The following is a 23,683-nucleotide window of genomic DNA, read 5'->3' as shown; positions in this document are numbered from 1 at the left end:
TTTCTTCTCTATCTATACTTCATAACTTTTCATCAAATTCTAACATAACTGAGTGATTCTAAAAAGAAAGAAACTTAAATATTGAAACTGCCAGTAGGCAGCAGCGATCCGCTTTTTTATTGAGTGAGTCACTTAAATCGTTCTTTCAGCCATTTTGTTCAAATGTCAGATTAATTTAGAAAGAAAACAAACACAGATGTGAATACTTTTATCATTGATAATTAAAGACACTATTGAAAAATGAACAGGCGGCTATTTTGGTAACTGGTTACAGGTACACTGATAGTTATGGCTAAATTGCAGTGGATTAGCTATAATATATGGAATGTTGTATTAAACATTCTTATACCTCCTTCTCAGTACATGCTTTATTCATTTTAACGTCCCTCTTTGACCAGCAGTTCAATATATTTGGCTGGGCAGCGGTTCTCTTAATTTTTGGAGCTACCCGTGCTCTCATTCAAACAGTAGAGCACCAGTCAAGTGAAAGTGTGACGCGCATTGGTTGGACGTTACCAATAAGTTCAATGGAGGGGAAGTATTTTTTTGTCTGATTTATTATGGCAAACTCATATTTGATTATAAACAAAATTGTTACAAAATAAATGAATTCTACATATTTTTCATTCGATCTACTGTGATTTTCATGTTGAAATATTGGGGGGGGGGGGTGGAATATTAAATATTGAACAAACTATGCTCCTGTATTGGTTTCTCAATATGCGCTTTTGTCTGTACTTGTGTTCTTGTGAAATGTCATCAGTCACTGCGCGGCGGGAGGGCGGGCACCCTGGAGGTTGTGGGCAGGTGCAGAGTGGAAGGTACTAGCAGTTCGGAGCGCCAAGGCGGGTCGGGGGGGGAGTTGGGCAGTTTGGGGAGCCATGGCTCCGTGGCCTCTGCCTGGACCCCCGGCTCAGCCACTCTGGCTATGGGTACTGTCTGACTCGGGGACTGGAGCGAGCTCATCGGTTGTTGTCGGCGTGTATGCCGCCCACACACACAAGTGCTGTGGCCATAATGACCAGCGCTGCACTCTCTGAAGACTCAGGAGCAGATTCTGGGACTGGAGCCATCTCTGGGCTTTGGTCAGAGGCTGAAACAGACACTGGAGCAGATTCAGGGGCTGGAACCATCTCTGGGTTCTCTAGGACATCCCCTCATACTCCACTAAAAGGCCTAAGGGCACAAGTGTGGAGACCATTATGGTTGAGGGCTCAGGCATGGCGGCGGCCATCTTGCGATGAGGCTCTGAAGTGGTGGCCATCTTTATCACAGGACTAAGGACTTGGGAAAGTGCAGGAGGACAGAAATGGACAAATCCATTGGAGGTATATGTGGAGGGAACCAGCTTTAGGTGACCTGCTGGCGTCATGTGTGTCTTTGATGGGACTGGATGAGGAAGATACTTTCTTTCTTTAACTTCTTCAACTTCAAAATTAGAACCATTTAATTATAGAATAAGATCCATAGACTTGACTACAGAGGAATAACAAGCAATGTCGCTATGGTGAATAGTATCCTCGTCCAGGTATAATAATAAGTCAAAATGAAGGTAAAGCACATCCAAAACATAATGGTGACTGGACAAAGAACAGACAGAAACTGAGGGCTTATAAACACAGCAAACAAAGGAGTTAACAAGACTAATAAACGAGCTGAACTGAAGACACTAATCAAATGAATAACCAAAGATACAAATAGGTGATGGTAAACTAAGCTCTTTTTTTTGTTTTGCAGTATCAGCGCGGGACCCCTATCGACCCGCCGGGCCCACATGAGTATTGCATTGCCTGCCTGGGCCTGGCCCACGCTGAGGCTGAGTCAGACTGTGTCCACTGTGTGGACCTGCCTGTTCATGTGCTGAGGACTCTGTTTTTTTTGCTTGTAGCATTAGGGGGGCGAGGTCCACTGCTGGCAGCGAGACACTGGTGCACTGGCTTTGGCTCTTACCTGGCAGTATATAAGGCGATGGAGTGACAATTGCGACTGAATGCTTACCTAGCTGATCGAGCAGTGAGTAATTTTCATGGACTTTCAGTTTGTATTGTTTCATTTCTTGTTTCATTGATCAGTTCACAGTGGTTTCGTATTTAGTTCATTATTTTGTGTATATATATCGCCTTCTGTTCTCTTCGTTCATTGTCTTGTGTTTGTTGTGTATGGAACACACAGTTTAATTTATTTTCGTGTTGAATTTCATTTGTTTTGTTAAAGCTAAGCTGTTTTATAATGAATCACATTAATACTTCACACTTTCTTCCTGCTTTTTTTTTATCCTTTTTTATCTACTGGTTTTATTATACAGATTATACATTTTATACAAATTTTCTGACATTTTTAAGATTCAAATTAACTCTATATGTAATATTAGAAAGAAACACTGACTTTTCAAGTATGTTTTATGAAGTCAGACTCTTATCTACTGTTTTTGTTGTCAAATGTTACTATTTTAGGCATAATCTCATACTCTTTCAATAATAGTTAATATTTTCACAAACAATTCTACTCTGAATTCCTCTGACATCTATTTGACTATATTCTGTGCACTGTCATTTTAGCCAGTGAACGGGGCTTTTATTTTGGCGTGACGTTTTGACGTCATAAGGCTGCGCCTCGTTCTTGCATCTGTTCAGTTGAGGAAAGGTTTGTTTTGAAACATTTCAAGTATTTAAATCGATACAAACCGTTCAATCAATGGTAGAGTTTCTGCAAGCGATGTAAATTGAGTGTAACATTATAATGCTTTATGTAACATCAATTAACATCATTGCTGTCAGTAAATCGCATGAGTATCAGAAAAGGTGCGTCTCGTAATCGCTGGTATGTTGTGATAGGAGAAATGGACCTTTTCGAAACTCCGAGTCAATTGAACCAAATGTTTCATATAATGATTCAGTGATTCGAATCGCTTGAACCATCGCGCGCTGACGACACATACTGGTTAAAACAGTGTAAATACAACAAAAACAAACGTGTCATGACAACCTTTACACACCAACTGCAAATGTTTTCATGAAAGTGGAATTTATTAAGTAATCTAAAGATAAGTAAATACCAAAGGCAAATAAAATATCCAAATAATGTCTGTATAATTTGTGCTCTTTTATTAATTTGAAGCACTAGTTTTGAGTGTTTTTTTGGTTAATAATAATAATAATACATATTTTATTCACTTTATTCAAATTCAAGATATTCTGATTGAGATTTAGTTTGGATTTATTTTCTTTTAAATATTCTCATTTTATTCTCATTATTCTCTTAAACATGACAGTTTCCAAACACACAGGGAAAAATCCTGGTGAAGCGACTGAAATCAATAAGACACACGATTACAAAGATGTCGTTTATTAAAGAGGAGAGTGAAGACATGAAGATTGAAGAAACATTTAGAGTGAAACAAGAAGATACTGATGAACAAACAGGTTGGTTTCATTCTCAAAAGCTAAACTCAGTCTTTTGATCCTTATTAAAATGTCCATCTTGAATCTTGCATTTTGAAGACTGTCATACGAGTGGTCCAATTTTGTGGTCCAGTATGTCATGTCTATAAAATAATCATAATAACAGAATTAACTTTTAGCACATCAAATACAAATAGTTATTTGATACAAAGTCAATACTCATTGTACAAATAGCAGCTTTGCAGAAAAGTGACATTTCAAAAAGGTTTCAAATATAATGAAGAGATCAGTAGTGACTGTCACAGGGAAAAAAAAAAAAAAAACTTGTTCAGGCTCGAAGTCTCTCTTCAAGATCTCTGACTGTCGCACCTAATGTTGTTAACTTCTTAATCCATTGATCAGGTTTCACACTCAATTGATTATGATCACAATCTTGCATGGTGCATAACAGAAAACAGAACCTAGGTCAGTAAAATGTTTTTTTTTTGTGTGTGTGTTATTTTGTGCTGCACAGTGAACAACACGTGGGTTTACTGTATGTGTCACATGAAGGCGGCTTTCTGCTGCTTGCAATTTTACTCTTTTGAGGAAACGGGAATAGACTCCCAGGGGAAGAATTACAAGGAGAAACGCAGAGGACCTAATACTGAGTCCTGTGTCACACCATTTTTGTGTTTGATAAGAAGTCTCTTCATTTTTACAAACAAAGTGGTAGCAGTTGGATAGGGAAGCTAAAGTATATGTTGCTTTACTGCACAACATGGAGGCGCCAGTGCAATTTCTTGCTTTTTTTTTCTTGACAACAGCAGAAACAACTTAAAATACTAATTTTTAGTCATACAGATAAGTGTAATACATAATTTATGGCAGTAAATGGTCTACTATTATTGTAAACTATATGTAAACTCATAAAAACAAGAAAACATTGAGGTTTTGTAAAATAAAGAAAACAAACAGGATGCGCTTTCTGCCGTTTCAGCCTCCCTGAACAGCAGTGCCTCACAAAAATGAACTGAATCTTAGTGTAAAGACATCAGACATGAGAAATATATCTATAGCTTAATATGTCTGCTTTTAAACAAACCAATTCAAATCGAAAAGAAATAGTCTCTGCTTATGCAATCTGTATGAAAGGTGTATTTCTCTCTAAAGCGTGTCCACTGCGGAGATGGAGTCAGCATCAATTTCATCTTTGCAGCCGACACCGATACAGAAAACACTAGTTTTTAATAAATAATTAAAATGTGTTGTTGCTATTTTTTCCTGACACATTCAGATGCCTACAGTAGTGTGAAAAAGTACTTGCCCCCTTCCTGATTTTTTTGCATGTTTGTCACACTTTAATGTTTCACAACATCAATCAAATTTTTATATTAATCAAAGATAACACAACACAACATGCAGTGTTTAAATTAAGGTTTTTGTTATGAAGGGAAAACAAAATCTAAACCCACATGGCCCTGTGTGAAAAAGTGCTTGCCCCCTAAACCTAATAACTGGTTGGGCCACCCTTAGCAGCAACAACTGCAATCAAGCGTTTGCGATAACTTGCAATGAGTCTGTAATAGCGCCGTGGAGGAATTTTGGCCCACTCATCTTTGCAGAATTGTTGTAATTCAGCCACATTGGAGGGTTTTTGAGCATGAATCACCTTTTTAAGGTCATGCCACAGCATCTCAATAGGATTGAAGTCAGGACTTTGACTAGGCCACTCCAAAGTCTTCATTTTGTTTTTCTTCAGCCATTCAGAGGTGGACTTGCTGGTGTGTTTTGGATCATTGTCCTGCTGCAGAACCCAAGTTCACTTCAGCTTGAGGTCACGAACAGATGGCCGGACATTGTCCTTCAGGATTTTTTGGTAGACAGCAGAATTCATGGTTCCATTTATCACAGCAATTCTTCCAGGTCCTGAAGCAGCAAAACAGCCCCAGACCATCACACTACCACCACCATATTTAACTGTCGGTATGATGTTCTTTTTCTGAAATGCTGTTACTTTTACGCCAGACGTAATGGTGTACACCTTCAACTTTTGTCTCGTCAGGCCACAGAGTATTTTCTCAAAAGTCTTGGGGATCATCAAGATGTTTTCTGGCAAGACTGAGACGAACCTTTGTTCTTTTTGCTCAGCAACGGTTTTCGTCTTGGAACTCTGCCATGCAGGCCATTTTTGCCCAGTCTCTTTCTTGAGTCATGAGAAAGTGGAGTCATGAACACTAACCTTAACTGAGGCAAGTGAGGCCTGCAGTTCTTTGGATGTTGTTGTAGGGTCTTTTGTGACCTCTTGGATGAGTCGTCGCTGTGCTCTTGGGGTAATTTTGGTCAGCTGGCCACTCCTGGGAAGGTTCACCACTGTTCCACTGTTCATCACTGTTTTTGACATTTCACACTCTGGTTCACTGGAGTCCCAAAGCTTTAGAAATGGCTTTATAACCCTTTCCAGACTGAATTACTTTCTTTCTCATTTGTTTCTGAATTTCTTTACATCTCAACATGATTTGTAGCTTTTGAGGATCTTTTAGTCTACTTCACTTTGTCAGGCAGGTCCTATTTAAGTGATTTCTAGATTGTGAACAGGTGTGGCAGTAATCAGGCCTGGGTGTGGCCTGAGTTAGAGAAACTGAACTCAGGTGTGATAAACCACAGTTAAGTTTTGTTTTAACAGCAGGAGGCAAGCACTTTTTCACACAGGGCCATGTGGGTTTGAATTTTGTTTTCCCTTCATAATAAAAACCTTAATTTAAAAACTGCGTGTTGTGTTTACTTCTGTTATCTTTGATTAATATTAAAATTTGTTTGATGATCTGAAACATTAAAGTGTGACAAACATGCAAAAAAATAAATCAGAAATGGGGCAAATACTTTTTCACACCACTGTATATTAAATGCTTATTATGGTTTAGTATTATTCTCAGTAGGCTATTTAAGTGATTAAGTAAATAGAAATGTGTGAGAAATGTTTTTACATTATTACTTTAGAGTTCTTTTTGAATGGTGCGTGTTGATGTTTTAAATACAACTAACTTTTATTTGTCTCTTTTCACCTTAGACTTGATGCTCCTGAAAGAGGAGACTGAAGCACTAGATGAAATGGAGGAAGACCAGTATGAGAAATATCATGATTTCACAACTGGAGAAAAATTTAGTTGCTCAGAGACTGAAAATTCATCCTCACGAAAAACAGAAACTATAAGATATTTCAACTGCCAGCAGTGTGGACAGAGTTTTACTAAAAAAGCAAACCTTAAAATCCACATGAGTGTTCACACCGGTGAGAAGCCTTTTACCTGCCCTCAGTGTGGAAACAGTTTCTCTCAAAAAGGAAGCTTTAACAGGCACATGAGAATTCACACTGGAGAGAAGCCTTACATGTGCCTTCTGTGTGGAAAGGGCTTCACAGCAGAACTAAACCTGAGATGTCACATGAACCTTCACACTGGAGAGAAGCCATTCAAATGTGATCAGTGTGGAAAGAGTTTCAGACATAAAGTAACCCTTAATAACCACATGAGGATTCATTCAAGAGAGAACAGTTTTACATGTCATCAGTGTGAAATGAGTTTCGCAGACAGCGATCACCTTAAGAATCATGTAATAACTCACACTGGAGAGAAGCCATTCATGTGCCATCACTGTGGAAAGACTTGCTCAAACAAAACAAGCCTTAAGGCTCACACGAGAATTCACACTGGAGAAAAGCCTTTCACCTGCCTTCGGTGTGGAAAGAGTTTCACAGTTAAAGTAAGCCTTGAGAGGCACATGAGAGTTCACACTGGAGAGAAGCCTTTTACATGTCTTCAGTGTAAGATGAGTTTCACATATCAAAGAGACCTGAATCGTCATTTGCAAACTCATCCTGTAAATACATTGCAGTGTTCCCCAGTGCGACAAGAGGTTTAGAAAATGTAGTTTGTGTATGCTGCATTTTTTCTTTTTTTTTTGATTTAATATTAAAAGTAGAAAACCCTGAAAAAAATCCCTCGATTTAATGATTTTGGGTTCAGGGGTAGGATATGGATAAATGGCTTGAATATTTTGTTGTATATAGTAGTTGGTTATGGTAGTTAAATAAATGACAGTACTAACACGGGATGGGCCCTGGGTCTGGTTCAAACATAAATACTAATAAAAATAATAACTCGGGTATTATGACTCTTCTATCACTATTCGTTTTAAGCAAAGCTTTGTAAACCCTTAATTTTGTAAACAAACACTGTTATTGGCCATGCCTCCACTTAGTAGTACTTTTAACTTTTTCAAATTACCCTACTAAGCATGTGACTAAATTCAAATAACACAAAGAAATGTGAACTGGAGAAATGATAAACAATTTACTGAAGGTAATGTGAAATAAAGTACTCAGTACGTGTTGTTAGATTTTTCTGTATTTGGCTGAGCAGTCGATGGATGGCTCGCCAATGTATTAGATTTCTCTAATACATAAAATAAGTAAGCTTGACCAGAGTTCTTGTGGGGAGAAGAATTTATTGAAGGTAGTAGTGTAGCACAGTTCTTCAGCAGCAATGTTGGCCTTCAAAATATCTTAACCCAAACATGAAGACAAAAGGGCTACAAACAATAGAAAACTGTTAGCACCTCCCACAGGAGATCGATCTACCTTACCCTACTATGAGCAATGCTGTTTCTTTGTCATTCACACCCATCAGTTTCTATGGGCCATAAGTCTGTATGGGCTTATGGGCTTGTATTCATATCTTCCAATGTGAACTCTCAATTTCACTTACACCACAAGCAATTTCCCTCACTCCTCGCAAGCTGCCCCGTCCACCCATGAAGAGTAAACTTTGTAAATGACCCAATCAGAAACCAGTAAAATAAAGATTAGCAGGTATTTTAGTGTAAACAAATTAGTATATGAGCAAATGTAAATCCTTGTACCTTAAAAAGGGTTAGTTCACCCAAAAATGAAATTTCTGTCATAAAGTACTCACCCTCATGTAGTCCCAAACCTGTAAGACCTTGATTCATCAACACAAATTAAGATATTTTTGATGAAATCTGAGGGTTTCTGAACCACACATAGTCAGCAACGTCATTGCACCTTTTGAGGTCCAGAAAGGTAGTAAAGACTTTGTTAAAATAGTCCATGTGACTACAGTGGTTCAACCTTAATGTTATCAAGCGACAAGAATACTTTTGTGCACAAAAACAAAACAAAAATAACGACTTCATTTGAGTGACATAGGGGCCGGCATTCGGACGTAAACAGAAGCCTCCACTGCATTCACAAAGTCAACTACATATGGCAGGTCAAATTGTTAAATATAGTTGTTATTTTTGTATTGTTTTTGCAATTTTTTTGTTTTGTTTTGTTCTGAGTAAATTACATGTTTAAAGATACTAAAACAGAAAACAGTTAATTAAAATTATATTAATACTTCACAATATTACAGTTTAAATAAATTCAGCCTTGTGAGGAGAGGAGTCTTCTTTCAAAAACATTAAAAAATTGAATGTTTCTAATCTTTTGACAGGTGTATGATGTATAAACTTTGCTTTATGTACTCATGCACTCTTTTTTTTTTTGCACTTTTTTTGCATTTTTTAATTTTCACAAAGAACAACATAACAACTGTTAGGGTGCTACAAATACAGATCTTCCATTTGTTTCATTTTTCTGTTACAAAAGATTCCCAGTAGGGGCTAATTTTTATACATGACCAAAATATATGTGAATGATTGACATTGACATCCCTGGAGAGTTTCCAACACTGTTGTTTTTTTTTTTTAACTGTTTGCTTTTAATGAGGGGTGTAATAAAGTATCTCACCAAGTTCTTCCAGCCAATTTCTCTCCATTGTCTGGAGCTAGTAGAAGTTTGTTGTAAAAGACAGATTGAATGCCAATCATTCTCTGACAGTTTAAGCTGCAGATGTGCTTCCCATTTCTGTTTTATGTATAGTAAGTCAAACCTATTGCAATTTTGTAAACATTTATACAGCCTGGATACAATTTTCGAAGGTAAATGTCTATATGCCCCTGTGACTATATCAATTAATTCACTGCCCTCTTGAGAAAGGTGATTTTCAATGTCTGTATTATAAAGATGTCTTAGTTGGAAATACCTAAATAAATCAGAGTTTTCCAAGTCAAATTCCCTTTTCAAGTTTTCAAAAGATTTAAACTTTGTTCCATCTGTTAATGTACACACTGCAGTGATTCCCTTGTCAATCCATCTTGTAAATGTGCTATCCATCTGACCACATCTGTATTTTGGAGAGTACAATGGCCAGATCAACAATTTACAATCCTCCTCCATTTTGTATTTATTCATTACATCCCATCAGATCTTAATTGTTGTATCTAATATAGGATTTGGTTCTATAGATTGGTTAGATGTTTTCTCAACCAACCTTGCTTGTGGCTGGCATGATCCGTAGTTAAGCTCAATGTGTTTCCATTTGGAGTAATATTCTGATTAGCACCAAAAAATTATATATCTCAGCTGGGCAGCTAGGAAATATTCTTTAAAATTTGGAAGAGCAAGTCTTCCTCTTTTTTTTTTTTTTCTAGTTGTAAAGTTTTGGGCTTAACCCTTGGTCTTGCCCCCAAAGGGCATGAATAAATAAAGCAATCTAGGAAACACATTCATTTTTGGCACCTCTATCCTTGAGTTTAAATCCATGACTAGTGTTGCCCATTTTGTCAAATCTTTTTGTATAGTTTCATTAATCTTATAATAATTAGCCTCATATAATGTATTTAGTTCTCTAGTAAGGTAGACACCTAAATATTTTATTTTTCCTGAATCCCGTTTTAATTTGTAAGCTCGTCTGATTGAGCCAGCTGGTCTATATTTTATACAAAGAACTTGGGTTTTTGATATGTTTAACTTATACCCAGATTTCCCTCCAAAGTCTTTTAGTAAAGTTAAAAGTTTAGGAAATGTATATTCCGGATTATGTAGGTATATAATAATATCATCTGCAAAGAGACCTAACTTATGATCAACCTTAGCGACTGTGATTCCTTTAAGTTCATTACTTTGTCTTATACATTGAGCCAAAGGCTCTATAAACAAGGCAAATAGGGAGGGGCTCAGACAGCATCCCTGTCATCTATCAGGTCTGGGAGGAAGGTTTCTAATCTTCTAGCGATTATAGATGTGAATAATTTGAAGAGTTCAGATGCAAAACCCTCTTAATCAATCAGACATCTTTTCTTTTAAATGAGAATTTTTTTTACCAGGCTTTTACGATCAAGTTCAGGTTAATGATAAGGTTATTAGCTAGTGAATAAAATAATTTTTTTTCAAAAATGTCACTCTAGATTGGTTTTTAACAAGTTTATTTTGCGTCAAAACCAGCTAAATCCACTTGTGCTTCTTTTGCAAAGTATAATTTAGTATAATTCAAAATTGTGTTCCAATCGCCTCCACATATCAGAATCCCCTCACTCATTATTGCTATTTTGTCAAACAATGAGTTAAAGAATGTTTTATCTTCCTCAGGGGGTGCATACACATTAACTAATGTAACAATAGTATTATCAATCCTCCCTTTAACGATCACATATCTGCCATATTTATCTGAACATTCCTCAGTCAATTCAAAATTAACAGTGTTTGAAATAAGGGTAATAAATCCTCTCCTTCTGCTATTCTTGTGTGAGCTGTAAAAGGAATTTATGTAACCAGACTTTTTAAATTTCTCATGCTCTTCATTTGACAAATGAGTTTCTTGTATGAATATCACTTGCATTTTATCCCTTTTTAATTTCGCTATCACCCTACTCCTCTTTATCGGGTTACCCAGACCGTTTACATTAATTGTCTCAATTTTCAGTTTACATGACCCACTCATACCCTGAGTATATTATTGCTGTAGACCCCACAAGTGAACAAGAACTAAAAACGAGAACAAAAAACATTAAGAAATAAAATAAACAAGAACAATAATACAGGGGATACCTGTGGATCCAACTCAAAGGGAAAATGTCTCTCCCAACTGGGCCCCGTCGGTAGGCCTAGGGTAGTGTCTCCCGTAAGGGGAGGGCCCTATGTAAGGTTTGGAAACTACTTCCATCCTAAATGTCCGACGTCCTAACTCCTTCTCTGGTGCCTCTCCTTCAGTCCTATGAATTACAGAGGCCTCCCTGTGTCAATGATGTAAACACTACACATCAGTCATTTTTTCCAGTTTCTCTGAAACTCCATCAATTTCTCTTTTGCCCTCTGCGCAGTAGGGACTCTGTGCTCTCGCGGGGGCGTGCCTCCTGCTGCCATCCCAAGGATTTCTGAAGTCGAGTCTCCATAGCGACTTCTTCAGTAACCGCTGTCGGCACCTCCACTTCCAAGCCCCGCTTCCGCAACTCCATCCCAGCTTCGTGCGCGCTGCTGTATGTTCCAACGCCGCTCTCCTAGTGGATTCGCATGCTTGTGTAGGGTGTTTGGAAACATATACCCTTTTCCTTCAGCACTTTCTTAATCTCTTGATATGCCATGCATTTTTGGACAATCTCAGTTGCATAGTCGTGGTCAAAATAAATGTTTTTTTTTCCATTTGACTGAATGAGTCCTTTTTTCCAAGCTTCTTTGAGGATTAGCTCTTTAGTAGTATATTCTTGAAAATTTACTATAATTTGTCTTGTGTTATTATTGGGTCGGGGCTTGGCTGCGAAGACTCTGTGGGCTCGCTGAATTTTAAGATCCAAGTCGGCTGGCAGAGGTAAATCACGCTTGAGGAAATCTGTCACGAACTGCGTCACCGACTTCCCTTCCTCTCCTTCTCCTACCCCGAAAAGGCGAATATTGTTCCTTCGCGATCTGGATTCGAGATCAGTCAATTTGTTTTGAATACTCCTCTGTTGCTTAATGCTTTCAGTCAGCGCTTCAGTCAATTCCAGTGTCATGTCCTCAACATGCCCAATGCGATTCTCCACTTCTTCCATTCTTTCAGTCAGGCCTCTCATTTCCTCCGTCAGGCCGTCAAGTTTATTACCCATCTCCTGTCGCAGGGTATTGATGTCCTTCCTTAGTTTGTCATTGTCCTCCTTCAATTCGGATTTAAGCGTTTCTATTGCTTCCAATATAGCGCTCGAGGTTTTGCTAGTTCCACCCGGGCTCGTGCTTGTTTGCTCGGTTGCGTTGCTAGCTTTTGTCGCGGTTATTGCTTTGTCTCCTTTAGGCATTTTGCGTCTTTTGGGCCTTTTATATTTCGAACCCCATTCAAATGCTTAACTTACTCTATTAATGGATAATATATCATCGAGTTTAGGTGGGTATTTTCCATCAATCTCGGAGAGCGGTCACCAAACACGTCTGACTCGTTAAGCCATCAAGGGATTGATCCAGTGAGCTGTTAAACCAATGAATGACTTTCTACGTGCAGTCCAACAATCCACTGTGGTTGCAATTCAACTCAATATGCTTCCTTAGGTTGGATGGCGAACTTTTGAAGGCCGATATTTCCTTGTTAAGCGGAAGGGCAAAGGACACATTTCATCTTGTATGAATCCTTACTAATACCACTAAAAGAAAAGAATTCGCTAAGGTACGGCCACGGGTGCTCTTGATGCTATGGCCGAATTTGGACTGTGTTCGCAGCTGATTCTGAATCACGTTCTTCCTCCATTTTCTTCCACTGATCGACTGTTATAATTTCTCTAATTTCCAGATCAAGGTGCTGTGCATTGTGGTAACTGATGCGACATGACATTACTTCCAAAGGACCAATGAAAATTTCTGACCAATTTCATGGAATGTGTAAACGAATCTCATTGGCAGAATAAATAACATCAGCGCAATTCAATTGGTTTGGTAATAGCAAAGGAAAATAGAACTAAGTTATCTCCAAAAAATAAGTACTTTTTGACTGTAAATAAAATTGTAAGGAGTAAAAAGTACTTTTTTTAAAAAAAAAATGTAATCAAGTAAAAGTATTGAATTTTAATTGTACTCAAGTAAAAATCCCCAAAAATAATTCTTAAGTACAGTAATCAAGTAAAATTACTCAAGTACTTTACATCTCTGCATTTTAATAACAGAATATTTGTTCTTTCTATGCACTTGTCATTTTTTCCTTCGGGCAGGACTTTTAATTTAGTTTGGCGGTGTGACGTCATAAGGCTACGCCGCGATACTGCATCTGTTGTGATTCGGCTTAAGAAAGGTTTGTGCTTTTAAACATTTAAGTTGTTTAAATCGAAATCTTCAATCAATTTTATAATTATTACAAACGATGCAAAGTAAATTACTTATTATTAAAAGTAGCATCATTGTTTAACTAATGGGTTAACTTTACACCTGGTAACTTAATGCTTATTGATCGAATAGTTATCCGATTTGTTAAATATCTTCCATTTACTCTTGGCCATATAAATAAATGTGTCTTTGCAAAATGAATATACATCCGATCTTCAATACCTTATATGCAAATGTAGCGGAGTTCACGTCGACTATAGCAAAGAGAGCTGTATTTTATTTATTATCATCAGCTGATTTCAAGACAAAGACTGTGCCGCCAAACTTTGTTTCATTTGCGGCAGTTTGCTCGTCGTCTTACTGAAGAGACCCGTCTCAAAACAGCTGAATAATCTTTATTTTTGACAGTAAAATGCATCCACACATGAGTAACAGAAGTGCGTTTAATGCTGCTCCCTATATCGTGAATCAGTTTATCGTAAGAAGTTGCAATTAGTGGTGAGAGGAACGAAGCTTTCGAGATTTTGAGTCTGTTGAATTACGTAAAATGATTCACTGCTCGACTCGCTCGAGTCACATCACTCTGAATGACTCCCTTACTAGTGCGCTGGCTACTGAAGCAGGGAGCTGATTGAGACGCACCCAGAGATGTATTTTATATTCATTTTTTCTTTGTTAATTATTCTCATCTTAATCATGACAGAGTGTCCAAACAGAAAAACTCCTGGTGAAACAACTGAGATCCATGTGACACACTATTATAAAGATGGCGTTTATTAAAGAGGAGAGTGAAGAAATGAAGATTGAAGAAACATTCAGAGTGAAACAAGAAGATACTGAGGAACAAACAGGTTGGTTTCATTCTCAAAGCTGAACTCAGTCATTTGATCCTTATTAAAATATCTAGCTCTACAGAAAGGAATTACATTTTTGAAGAATGTCTTACGAGTGTCATAATTTAAGTGGTTATATTTGACAAGGAGCTGTTCCTCTGTGAGGACAGACATGTTGAGATTACATGACTAGACATACAAATGCTGCCTTCAATGCTGATATTATAACAGTTGCTGGAATACATGAGAAAAACGTTCTCAAAGAAATTAAAGGGGTAAAAAAAAAAAGTGAAATTTCTCAGTATCAATTATATTATATTATTACTCTGATACTCATTTTCGCCTTTTCTCATACAGATTGCAAGGATTTCAGATTACCTCAGGAGGACTCAAATGGTAAAATATTCACCTTTTCTGGAATAATTTTTATGCCTAACCCTTTTTGTTTTCCCTTTTGGGTATTATTCTAACTTATTATATGCCTGTTAAAGAGTGTCATGTCAGTGAAAATCATTCCACACTGATGACAAATAAAACAGTTCTCTCCTGAGTGAGCTAAAGTTATATAATATAAAGTTATATGTGATGAGATCTGAGAAAACCCATCGGATGTCACGATAGAATGTTTTCAGTAAAGTCAAAAAATAGGTTGAATGTCACCTGGGCCCGGTTTTTCAAAAGGTTTAATCCGGATAAAATTGATCCGGATTTAGTAATCCTTTTTTTTGCGATCCGTGATCACGTAATCCAGCTTACTTTTGGAGCCAGTTTTTTAAAGCAACATTGGATTGGATCAATCTGATCCGGATAGGAACTTTTCAAGATCACCAAATCTGGATTTCCAGTGCTCTACGGAGGCCCTAAAGGGACATGTTGATAGATAGAATATGGGCTTTGAATTAAATATATTTTTGTTGGATATTTACAGCTGTTTAGGGATTGTTTTATGGCACCAAAATTTATTTTTACTTTAGAGTAGGTTACCGAAAGGATAAAATATGTAGACTAATGTCTGCATTTAATTTATTACTTTAACAGTTAAACTAATCAAGAGCAAGATAAAAATGTGTATGTATATTACATGATAAAAATGTTGTATTTTTTGACTAGTTTTAAAGTTTTACTACATTTTCCTCCTGGAATCCACCTTGAAATCCTACCCCCTGTTGGGATCAGGATAATCCTGTTTTTTTGGATCAAAGTGATCCAAATCCTACAAAAAAGTTCTGAAAAACCCAAACTAAAGGTTTGATTGGATTACGTGATCTAATCCGATTATGCAATCCTTTTATTCTTTTGAAAAACACATTTTCAAGATTTGATCCAATCCGTTATCCAAAATCCTAGTGGATTACTTTTGAAAAACTGGGCCCTGGTGGAGGTGCACAAAAAAAAAAAAACGGCAAAGATTTTTGAGAAGGTTGAGCACGAGAACAATGGAGCTATGAACATACACATTCTACTTATGTTTTTATTAAGCCGGGCACACATTTAACGATTGTAAGGCCGATTATGAATGTAATTTGATACTTACGACTGATCATGTCCAATCACGCCCAGTCAGAGCCAGTTGCGTTCAGTCGGTGTTTACAGTTGGTGCTTAAAATCGTGCAGTGTGCTGTGTCTAACGATTTTAGTCTTAGATTAGATTAGAATTTTAGAAACAGTCATTGCCAGTCCTCCTCACAAAGATTCTTCTCAAATTTGATAATTCCCACTTCTGAAGTAGTGATTACGAGCAAATCGCATCCAGGTTTCGAACTGGGGGCGTGCAATTTTTTTCAAGGAAAGTCATCTTTACAATAGCACTGAGAGCACGTGAAGGCAGCATATTTGCGACCGATGACGTCTCTGTTTCCTTGGAGACTGTCAGGTGATTGTAAACAAGCGGCGAAATGGCGTCAAAAAAGTTTGCAACATAAATACACATTGGACAACCGATATGGAAGAAAAACTGCTTGAACTCTGGCAAGAGTACTAATGTCTATACAACATATCTTCGAAGGAATACCATAATAGAAGCGATAAGGAAAGAAGCTGGGCTGCTATTGCGGAAGCTTTGAACATGTAACGTTACTGGACATACTGGACCGGATTATCCATAGACAGGATTGGGCGAGTGTCCTGGGGCACCAGCCAATAGGGGGGCAACAGTTGATAAAGATAATGCTTTTTTTTTTTTTTTAAATGCATGTTTTGTATATATATTATTTATCTGGAAAGATACGGATACAGAATTAACAGTTAATGATACAATATATACAGAGAGAATATAAAGAGCCCTACCCTTTGATCGTGAAAGTGCCCTTTGAGGTCGCATTGTAGTAGTATAACTTACTTCTGTGGTAATTTAATGGTCTGTACAGTGCTGTTTCAAGTCGAACAAGCTTCATTGAGGATCGCAGCTTATCGTTGCTTAACAACGCCCGACACCACCGGAGTGCAAGCTCTAAAAATAGATTAATTTAACAAAGTTTACTCACCTCAAATTCTCTCTTTAGAGAACAAAGTCCATGTTGCTTCTCCAGCCAGGACCTCACCCATATCCTGTGCGTTTTTCCTCTTTTCCGCACAAATATAGCTGCAGATGAAGAGCGCCAGCTGTTTGTTTACATCTATTTTCAAGATCCCGCGCACAGTGTGCTGCTTCGCAGCGGTCTCAATCGTAAACGTTTGTGTTCTTCTCCGACTGTCAACGATTAAAATCGGCTCCAGTCGAAGGAAACAATCGGTATGTGTTCAGTTCAGTCTTAGAATGTTTCAGCTAATCGTTAGGTGTGTCCCTGGCTTTAGAGCTTGAATTCAAATCAAATACTACCATACTACTTCTGAATAGGATGTCTACTTCATAAAATGTACAGAAAAATATGGTTCAGATTACTCAAACCATAAATGGAGGCTCCATTAAATGGTCAGTAATGGAGCTTGGATGTCATCTAGTGAAAAAGTTTGGTACTGCGCCTATGACAAAATCTTACTGAAAGCTAATTTTTTAAATATATCAACCTAAAATTTGGAATGTTGACATTTTTGGCATTGATTTTCTTGCAGTTTAATAGTAAAACATGCTTTGTAATATATTATTATAAAATATAAACTATAATATTTTTACATTTTCATAAACTTAAACATATAACTTATTATTTTACTTTCCTAATTTATTTCAGTTTTAAAATAATCTGACAAGTGTCTTCTTTAAAATAGGACTAACCTTATGTCTATATTCCAAAGCCTTTGGATAGTGCACTTTCATGTCTATGCGAAAAAAGGGGGTGACAGTTATTTAAACCTGTTTTTCTCAGAATTCTGTTCCTGAAAATCAGAGCGATCAGCCGACTTCAGATAACCATAAGTTGAATCTAGCTTTCATATGATATTGAAACCTGTAATATGTAAAATTTCACCATGTGATGGGTTTTCGCAAATCTCATCACAAATAATAATAATAGGTTTTATTTATATGGCGCCTTTCCAGAGCTCAAGGACGCTTAAACGTTAAATACTGATGTTACAGTAATTTAGTTCTTGTAAGAAATTGTGCTTTTTAAGTAGTTTAAAATTGTGTACTTTGACATTTTAAGTGATGTATCTGTACTTATACTATTTCTGTCTATCCATCTATTGCGTTGTGCCTTTAAACAGGGTTAACTTGTATTTCTCTTTTTCTGCTATAGACCTGATGGTGTTGAAAGAGGAGAGTGAAGTACTGAATGAAATGGAAGAGAAAGAACATGACTTCATACCTGGAGAAAAGACTTCCTCTCAAAAAAGAGCTCAAAAGTCAGAAACCCTTAATTCCCACTTGGGAGCTCACTCAAGAGAGAACAGTTTTATTTGTCATCAGTGTGGAATGATTTTCACTGACATGAGTCTCTTTAACAGGCATATAATAATTCACTCTGGAGAGAAGCCTTTCAAATGCAAGCAGTGTGAGAAGAGTTTCCGATTCAATAAATACCTTAAGATTCATATGAGAATGCACACTGTAGAGAAGCCTTTCACATGCTCTCAATGTGAAAAGGGTTTCTGTCATAAAGTAAGTCTCAAGAATCATATGAGACTTCACACTGGAGAGAAGCCTTTCACGTGCCCTCAATGTGGAAAGAATTTCACATATAGACCAACTCTTAATGCCCACATGAAAAGTCACACTGGAGAGAGCCCTTACACCTGCAAACTGTGTGGGAAGAGCTTCTCACAAAAAGGAAATCTTAAGTATCACATGAGAATTCACACTGGAGAGAAGCCTTTCACTTGCCATCACTGTGGAAAGAGTTTCAGACATAAAGTAAGCATCAAGTCTCACATGAGAATTCACACTGGAGAGAAGCCTTTCAAATGCACCCAGTGTGAAATGAGTTTTACATATAAAGAATCCCTTGATGTCCACTTGATAAGTCACACTGGAGAGAGTCCTTACCCTTGCAAACTGTGTGGGAAGAGCTTCTCACAAAAAGGAAATCTCAAGTATCACATGAGAATTCACACTGGAGAGAAGCCTTTCACATGTGATCAGTGTGGAAAGAGTTTTAGACATAAAGTGACCCTTAATAAGCACATAAAGATTCACTCAAGAGAGAACTCTTTTAAATGTAATCAGTGTGGAAGTAGTTTCACAGATAGAAATCACCTTAAGAAGCATGTATTAACTCACATCGGAGAGAAGCCTTTTATGTGCCATCAATGTGGAAAGAGTTTCACACTTAAAGGAAACCTCAAGACACACATGAGAATTCACACTGGAGAGAAGCCTTTCACCTGCCCTCAGTGTGGAAAGAGTTTCAGATTTAAAGGAAATCTTGACACTCACATGAGGCTTCACACTGAAGAGAGGCGTTTCACATGTCTTCAGTGTAAAAAGAGTTTCAAATATCAAAGAGACCTGACACATCATTTGCAAACTCATTCTGAAAAGAAACTGCAGTGTGGCAAGAGGTCTAGAAAAAGTAGCATTTTCAAAAATCACACAAGTATTCACTCTGGAAAAAGCCGATTTAATTGTGATAAATGTAACAAAAAATTTATTTTGCCATCACACTTACAGATACACCTGAAAAGTCATGCAGATGTCAGACCCTATTTGTGTTCTTTGTGTGGAAAGAGATTTAAATGGCTCAGAAGTTTAAAATGGCACCAGAAAATACGTATCTGTGTGAAATCTAGGCTACTTTCAAACCACAGCTGAATGTGGCCAAGATCTGATTTTCTGCTCAAATTTAACATGCACATTTTACATGTAAATGAATATGTAAATTGAATTGCAAAATTTAGGAAACATAAATAACTTTTAGAGCCTGAATATGTATTGATTTCATTTAGATAGGTGTAGATGCATGCACATAATATCATCTAATAAAACTGAAAATGATAAATAAAAGAACAAAATGAAACCATGAACATTGCACAGTTATTTGATTTTAGTCAACGCACAGGTAAACATGTTGTCAATATGGACTTGAATATGGCTACTTTTGGAGCTCTTATGATGTAATTTGTAAGCTGGTTCCAGCTGCGTGTTACCAATGATCCTGTCTAAAACTATAATTTGGCAGCAACATTTTTTTATTTTTTTAACAAGGCCTGTTTTAAGTTGTAGTTTGACAGGCCCAAACTGAGGCCCCGTCCACACGGAGACAAGTTTCAGTGTAACCACACAAATTTTTTTACGGATAGGCGTTTCGTCCACACGGATCCGGCGTTTTCGAAAGGTGAAACCGGAATTTTTTGAAACCGGGTCCCAGAGTGGAAAAATTTGAAAACGCCGGCTTGGCGTTGTCGTGTGGACGGGGCAATCCGTATATTTTCTGAAACGATGATGTCATCACCCCACGTGTCGACCCTAGTCAGACGCGCTAACACCACAAAACAGCACCAACAACAGCAATAGCAGACTCTACATGCTTGCGTTCGTGCTGCAGAAGCTAGTGAACCAAAATAAAGTGTTATTTCTAAGCTTTGCTAAAGTTTGTAGTCAGCGCGCAAGGTTTATGCGCATGCTCCAAGTCTTCTTCGCTGCTTTAAGTGCATTTCTGCGGCAGAATTACAGCGCCACATAATGGTCTGGCATGTATACTACATCGTTTTGAGTCGTTTCAGTGGTTTCGTGTGGACGCAGATATTTTTTGAGACGAGGAAAAAAAAAGATCTGTTTAGGGTAAGCTCCGGCTTCGTGTGGACGTAGCCTGATTTCTTCATACTTTTTTATGGTAAATGTAAGAGTCCTTTAAAAAAACACTTGGAGGCTTCTAAAGGACACTGGAATTTGAATAATGTAAAAGCAGGGGTGGGGAATGTTGATCCTGGAGGGCCATTGTCCTGCAGAGTTTAGCTCCAACCCTGAAAAAAACACTCACATGCCTGTAACTTTAGTAATCCTGAAAACTTTGATTAGCTTCAGGTGTGTTTAATTAGGGTTGGAGCTAAACTCTGCAGGACAATGGTCCTCCAGGATCAATGTTCCCCACCCCTGATGTAAAGAGTCCAGAGATACTATGCACATGAAAGATATTCAAGAATGTTATTTTCAAATGTAAAAAAAACAAAACAAAAAAAACACGTACATATGTCTATAGTGTAACACTTAACTCCTAAGAATAAAATATGTTTAGGGCATAGACTATATAAAAAAAAAATATATGTACGTGACGTCACCCGTAGGTTTCTGAAGTGCATTTTTGAAGCCTAAAGTGGGCAGTCGCCATCTTGGCAGCACGTCATTCCCGGATAACTGAAAATGGGCAAAGATGTAGGACGTGGTTTGAACTGAGGTGCCTGGTTACTGAAACCATGCCCGCCTAGCGCAACATGACCAAGTAAGCTCAGGCTAAGGAGCTATTTATCTATCTTAGATACTTTATAAAATATGAATAAAGATAAGTGATATTACTTTAAAGTTCTAAAAGTTTACTGACAATATAGATGCTCCACAATCAGTAATATTGTAATTTGTGTCAGGTGTGCAAATGACATCACGCAAAATCAAAACGGGACTTCATACCTTTGTAATGAAATAGCGACCGCGAGATGAATCCAATGCGTCGCACTTGGGTAAAATGTCCATGAGCGTCCATTGAAAAACATCCAACAGCACTTTTTGTCCACAAACGTGTTAAATCCATGTAATATTGATATATGTTCCATTGTTTGCATCACATTTCTTGTGAACGATCTGCTCTCCATCATCACTCTTCAAGAAATTATGCGATCTGAGCAGTGTTTATGTGTACGATCGTATACATTGGACAAACATAAGAGCCTGTGTCTAAAGTATAATTTTTCAAAATAGTGCAGCAGTTTTATTTATAATATCCAAGCAGTGCTGTTGGATTTTGTGGTGTCTTGAGAGGGATATTCTCCAGCCATTGTCATTGTAGTAAATCTGGCAAACAAAACATTTAGCCAAAACCAAGATGATCCAACAATGTGTGTTCTGTTTATCTTCCACATGTGTGAACATGTACACAGGCGTACATCTGTCTCGACCATTAACCACACAGCAAGCCATATAATTTAATAATTGTATAAAGTAATCCAGAAAAAAACACAAACACAGCAGAGATGCGAAGTTCAGTGGCTGGAATTAGCTGAGGTGACGTGATGGCTAACAGACAGCAGACAAGCGGCTAGTAGTGACAGCAGCGGCAATCCACCTGTCACTCATGTGGCCACGCCCTTAATTTTACAGGACTTTAAGGCTTAAAATAATTTAAACTGATGAATTATGAAGAAATTCACCCCCTCAGAGTTGTCATGAAGGGAAAAATTAGCTGTATAGACCAAAACCACTATTTGTACCAGGCTGTAAAAAAAAAAATTCTGCTGTGAAGTTGGGCATTTTAACATGGAAGAAATAAAGATTTAACTCTCTTTTGGAGCCTGTCTCTAGCAGCCAGTTGATGAATTGCAGGTTAAGTCACTTACATATTGGCTTCAAAAGAGACTGCGGGAGGTTGCCGCTTAGTTTAGAGGCCTTTTAAACAAATAAGTTCAAGGTGTGATACCAAACAGGACTACATGACAATGCCAAAAAACAACTAAACCTGCTGTATTGACTTGACTGCATATAGCTACTATATGGATCCATTCAGAATAACTAAACGCACCAGAATACATTTGAAAAATAAAAACAAACCACAGTGGAGTTGCGGGAGTGAGGAACCAAGGTGTAGTTGATGGGTTGACCAGTGGAGGTGGAGTCATGGGCTTGGAGTTCCAATGGGACAGCCTCCTTGGCTGGGACGAGGGACCATAGGATGGTCTCTGTGATTGAGACAATAACACGTGACGACCTCTATGACCTGTGAGATACTCTGGCATTTACAATGATTGCAGCCTCATAAAAAATCTAATGTATATATATGCATAATCTTTAGTGAGAATGCACAACAACATATGATTCCATCTGAGCGTCACTGGATCGAGCCCCTTTTATCAACAATTGATTCACATGATGTTTCGAACTTCCTGCCGTGCTCACATGACTATGTAGGAGGCCATTCCAGTTTCTTTTTCAGTAGTCACCAACACGAAATTCTCTTGGCATCTTAACTCTGAACTCTTGGCATTTAGCATCCTGAGACTGACACCACATGCAGAGATTTACTGTATTTGCCTTAATGTCCTCTATGGTGCCGTTCCAGCGTGTCCCACCTGGATTTGGAGCCACGGTTCCCTTCTTTCCAGCTGATAGCTTTTTTTGTGAGGAATAAAAGATATCCTCAGCCTGGTAAAACATCTGGGACCAACTTAGCAAGAAACTGTTCAACTTCAACTGGTGAAATGATTTGCGAAAAACACTCCCGATGAGGTTCATGATGTGGGCCATGCACCTTATGTGCAAGGAGTTGGGGAATAGTGACTGAAGTGCAACAACAAAAGCCTTCTTTATGTAGGCAGCAGTGTCAAACACAATGACCTCTTGATTAGCAATACTGTATTCTTGTAGACACTTCACAACAGCCATGGATATTGTGGAATGATTGCACTTTTCAAGGAAAACAGTGTCTGCAAGGTAGGCCAAAATCCTACCAGATTTATCCTCCAATGGAGCCAGGAGAATGTTCAGTACACATCTTCCCTCTATATTTGGCATTTCATCAAAAAATCTCAGCAACAGGCTTTCCAGCGAGATACAGTACTACATATGGAAGATCTCTGGGGTAGGTCCTAACTAATGTGGGAGGAACTGCTACATGCACAGAGACAGGGCAGAGCAGAGCCACCCAGGGAAAGACAAGGGTTTGGCATCAGGAAAATACACATATGGGATTACCAAGCAGGGAATCACA

At 37.9% G+C, this 23,683-nt stretch overlaps 2 protein-coding genes across 3 annotated transcripts; both read left to right on the top strand.

The window, feature by feature from the left end:
* Positions 1-3,276: 3,276 nt before the first annotated feature.
* LOC137024977 (gastrula zinc finger protein XlCGF8.2DB-like) lies at positions 3,277-7,693 on the top strand. 2 transcript variants are annotated; one of them, XM_067392963.1, is made up of 3 exons: positions 3,312-3,422; positions 3,804-3,866; positions 6,451-7,693. In XM_067392963.1, the coding sequence occupies exons 2-3, from the start codon at positions 3,839-3,841 to the stop codon at positions 7,299-7,301; spliced, it is 879 nt and encodes a 292-aa protein (XP_067249064.1). In that variant the 5' UTR covers positions 3,312-3,422; positions 3,804-3,838; the 3' UTR covers positions 7,302-7,693. The 2 variants fall into 2 exon arrangements, with proteins under 2 accessions (XP_067249063.1, XP_067249064.1); XM_067392962.1 differs by lacking the exon at positions 3,804-3,866 and having other exon boundaries at positions 3,277-3,422.
* A 5,784-nt stretch (positions 7,694-13,477) lies between these two features.
* On the top strand, positions 13,478-19,781 carry LOC137024955 (oocyte zinc finger protein XlCOF6-like). The gene is made up of 4 exons (XM_067392929.1): positions 13,478-13,531; positions 14,267-14,414; positions 14,754-14,792; positions 18,071-19,781. The coding sequence occupies exons 2-4, from the start codon at positions 14,330-14,332 to the stop codon at positions 19,579-19,581; spliced, it is 1,635 nt and encodes a 544-aa protein (XP_067249030.1). The 5' UTR covers positions 13,478-13,531; positions 14,267-14,329; the 3' UTR covers positions 19,582-19,781.
* The last annotated feature ends 3,902 nt before the right edge of the window (positions 19,782-23,683 follow it).

The sequence above is a fragment of the Chanodichthys erythropterus genome, chromosome 8, assembly GCF_024489055.1.
Source record: "Chanodichthys erythropterus isolate Z2021 chromosome 8, ASM2448905v1, whole genome shotgun sequence".
Taxonomy (NCBI): domain Eukaryota; kingdom Metazoa; phylum Chordata; class Actinopteri; order Cypriniformes; family Xenocyprididae; genus Chanodichthys; species Chanodichthys erythropterus.
The sequence above is the reverse complement of the archived record's forward strand: the minus strand, read 5'-3'. Positions and strand labels throughout refer to the sequence as shown.

Excerpts from the sequence above, each read along its gene's own strand:
- LOC137024977 (XM_067392962.1), top strand. The coding sequence starts at position 3,338 with ATGTCGTTTATTAAAGAGGAGAGTGAAGACATGAAGATTGAAGAAACA. Across the intron at positions 3,423-6,450 it reads AGATACTGATGAACAAACAG|ACTTGATGCTCCTGAAAGAG; the intron begins GTTGGTTTCATT and ends TTTTCACCTTAG.
- LOC137024955 (XM_067392929.1), top strand. The coding sequence starts at position 14,330 with ATGGCGTTTATTAAAGAGGAGAGTGAAGAAATGAAGATTGAAGAAACA. Across the intron at positions 14,415-14,753 it reads AGATACTGAGGAACAAACAG|ATTGCAAGGATTTCAGATTA; the intron begins GTTGGTTTCATT and ends TTTCTCATACAG. Across the intron at positions 14,793-18,070 it reads ACCTCAGGAGGACTCAAATG|ACCTGATGGTGTTGAAAGAG; the intron begins GTAAAATATTCA and ends TTTCTGCTATAG.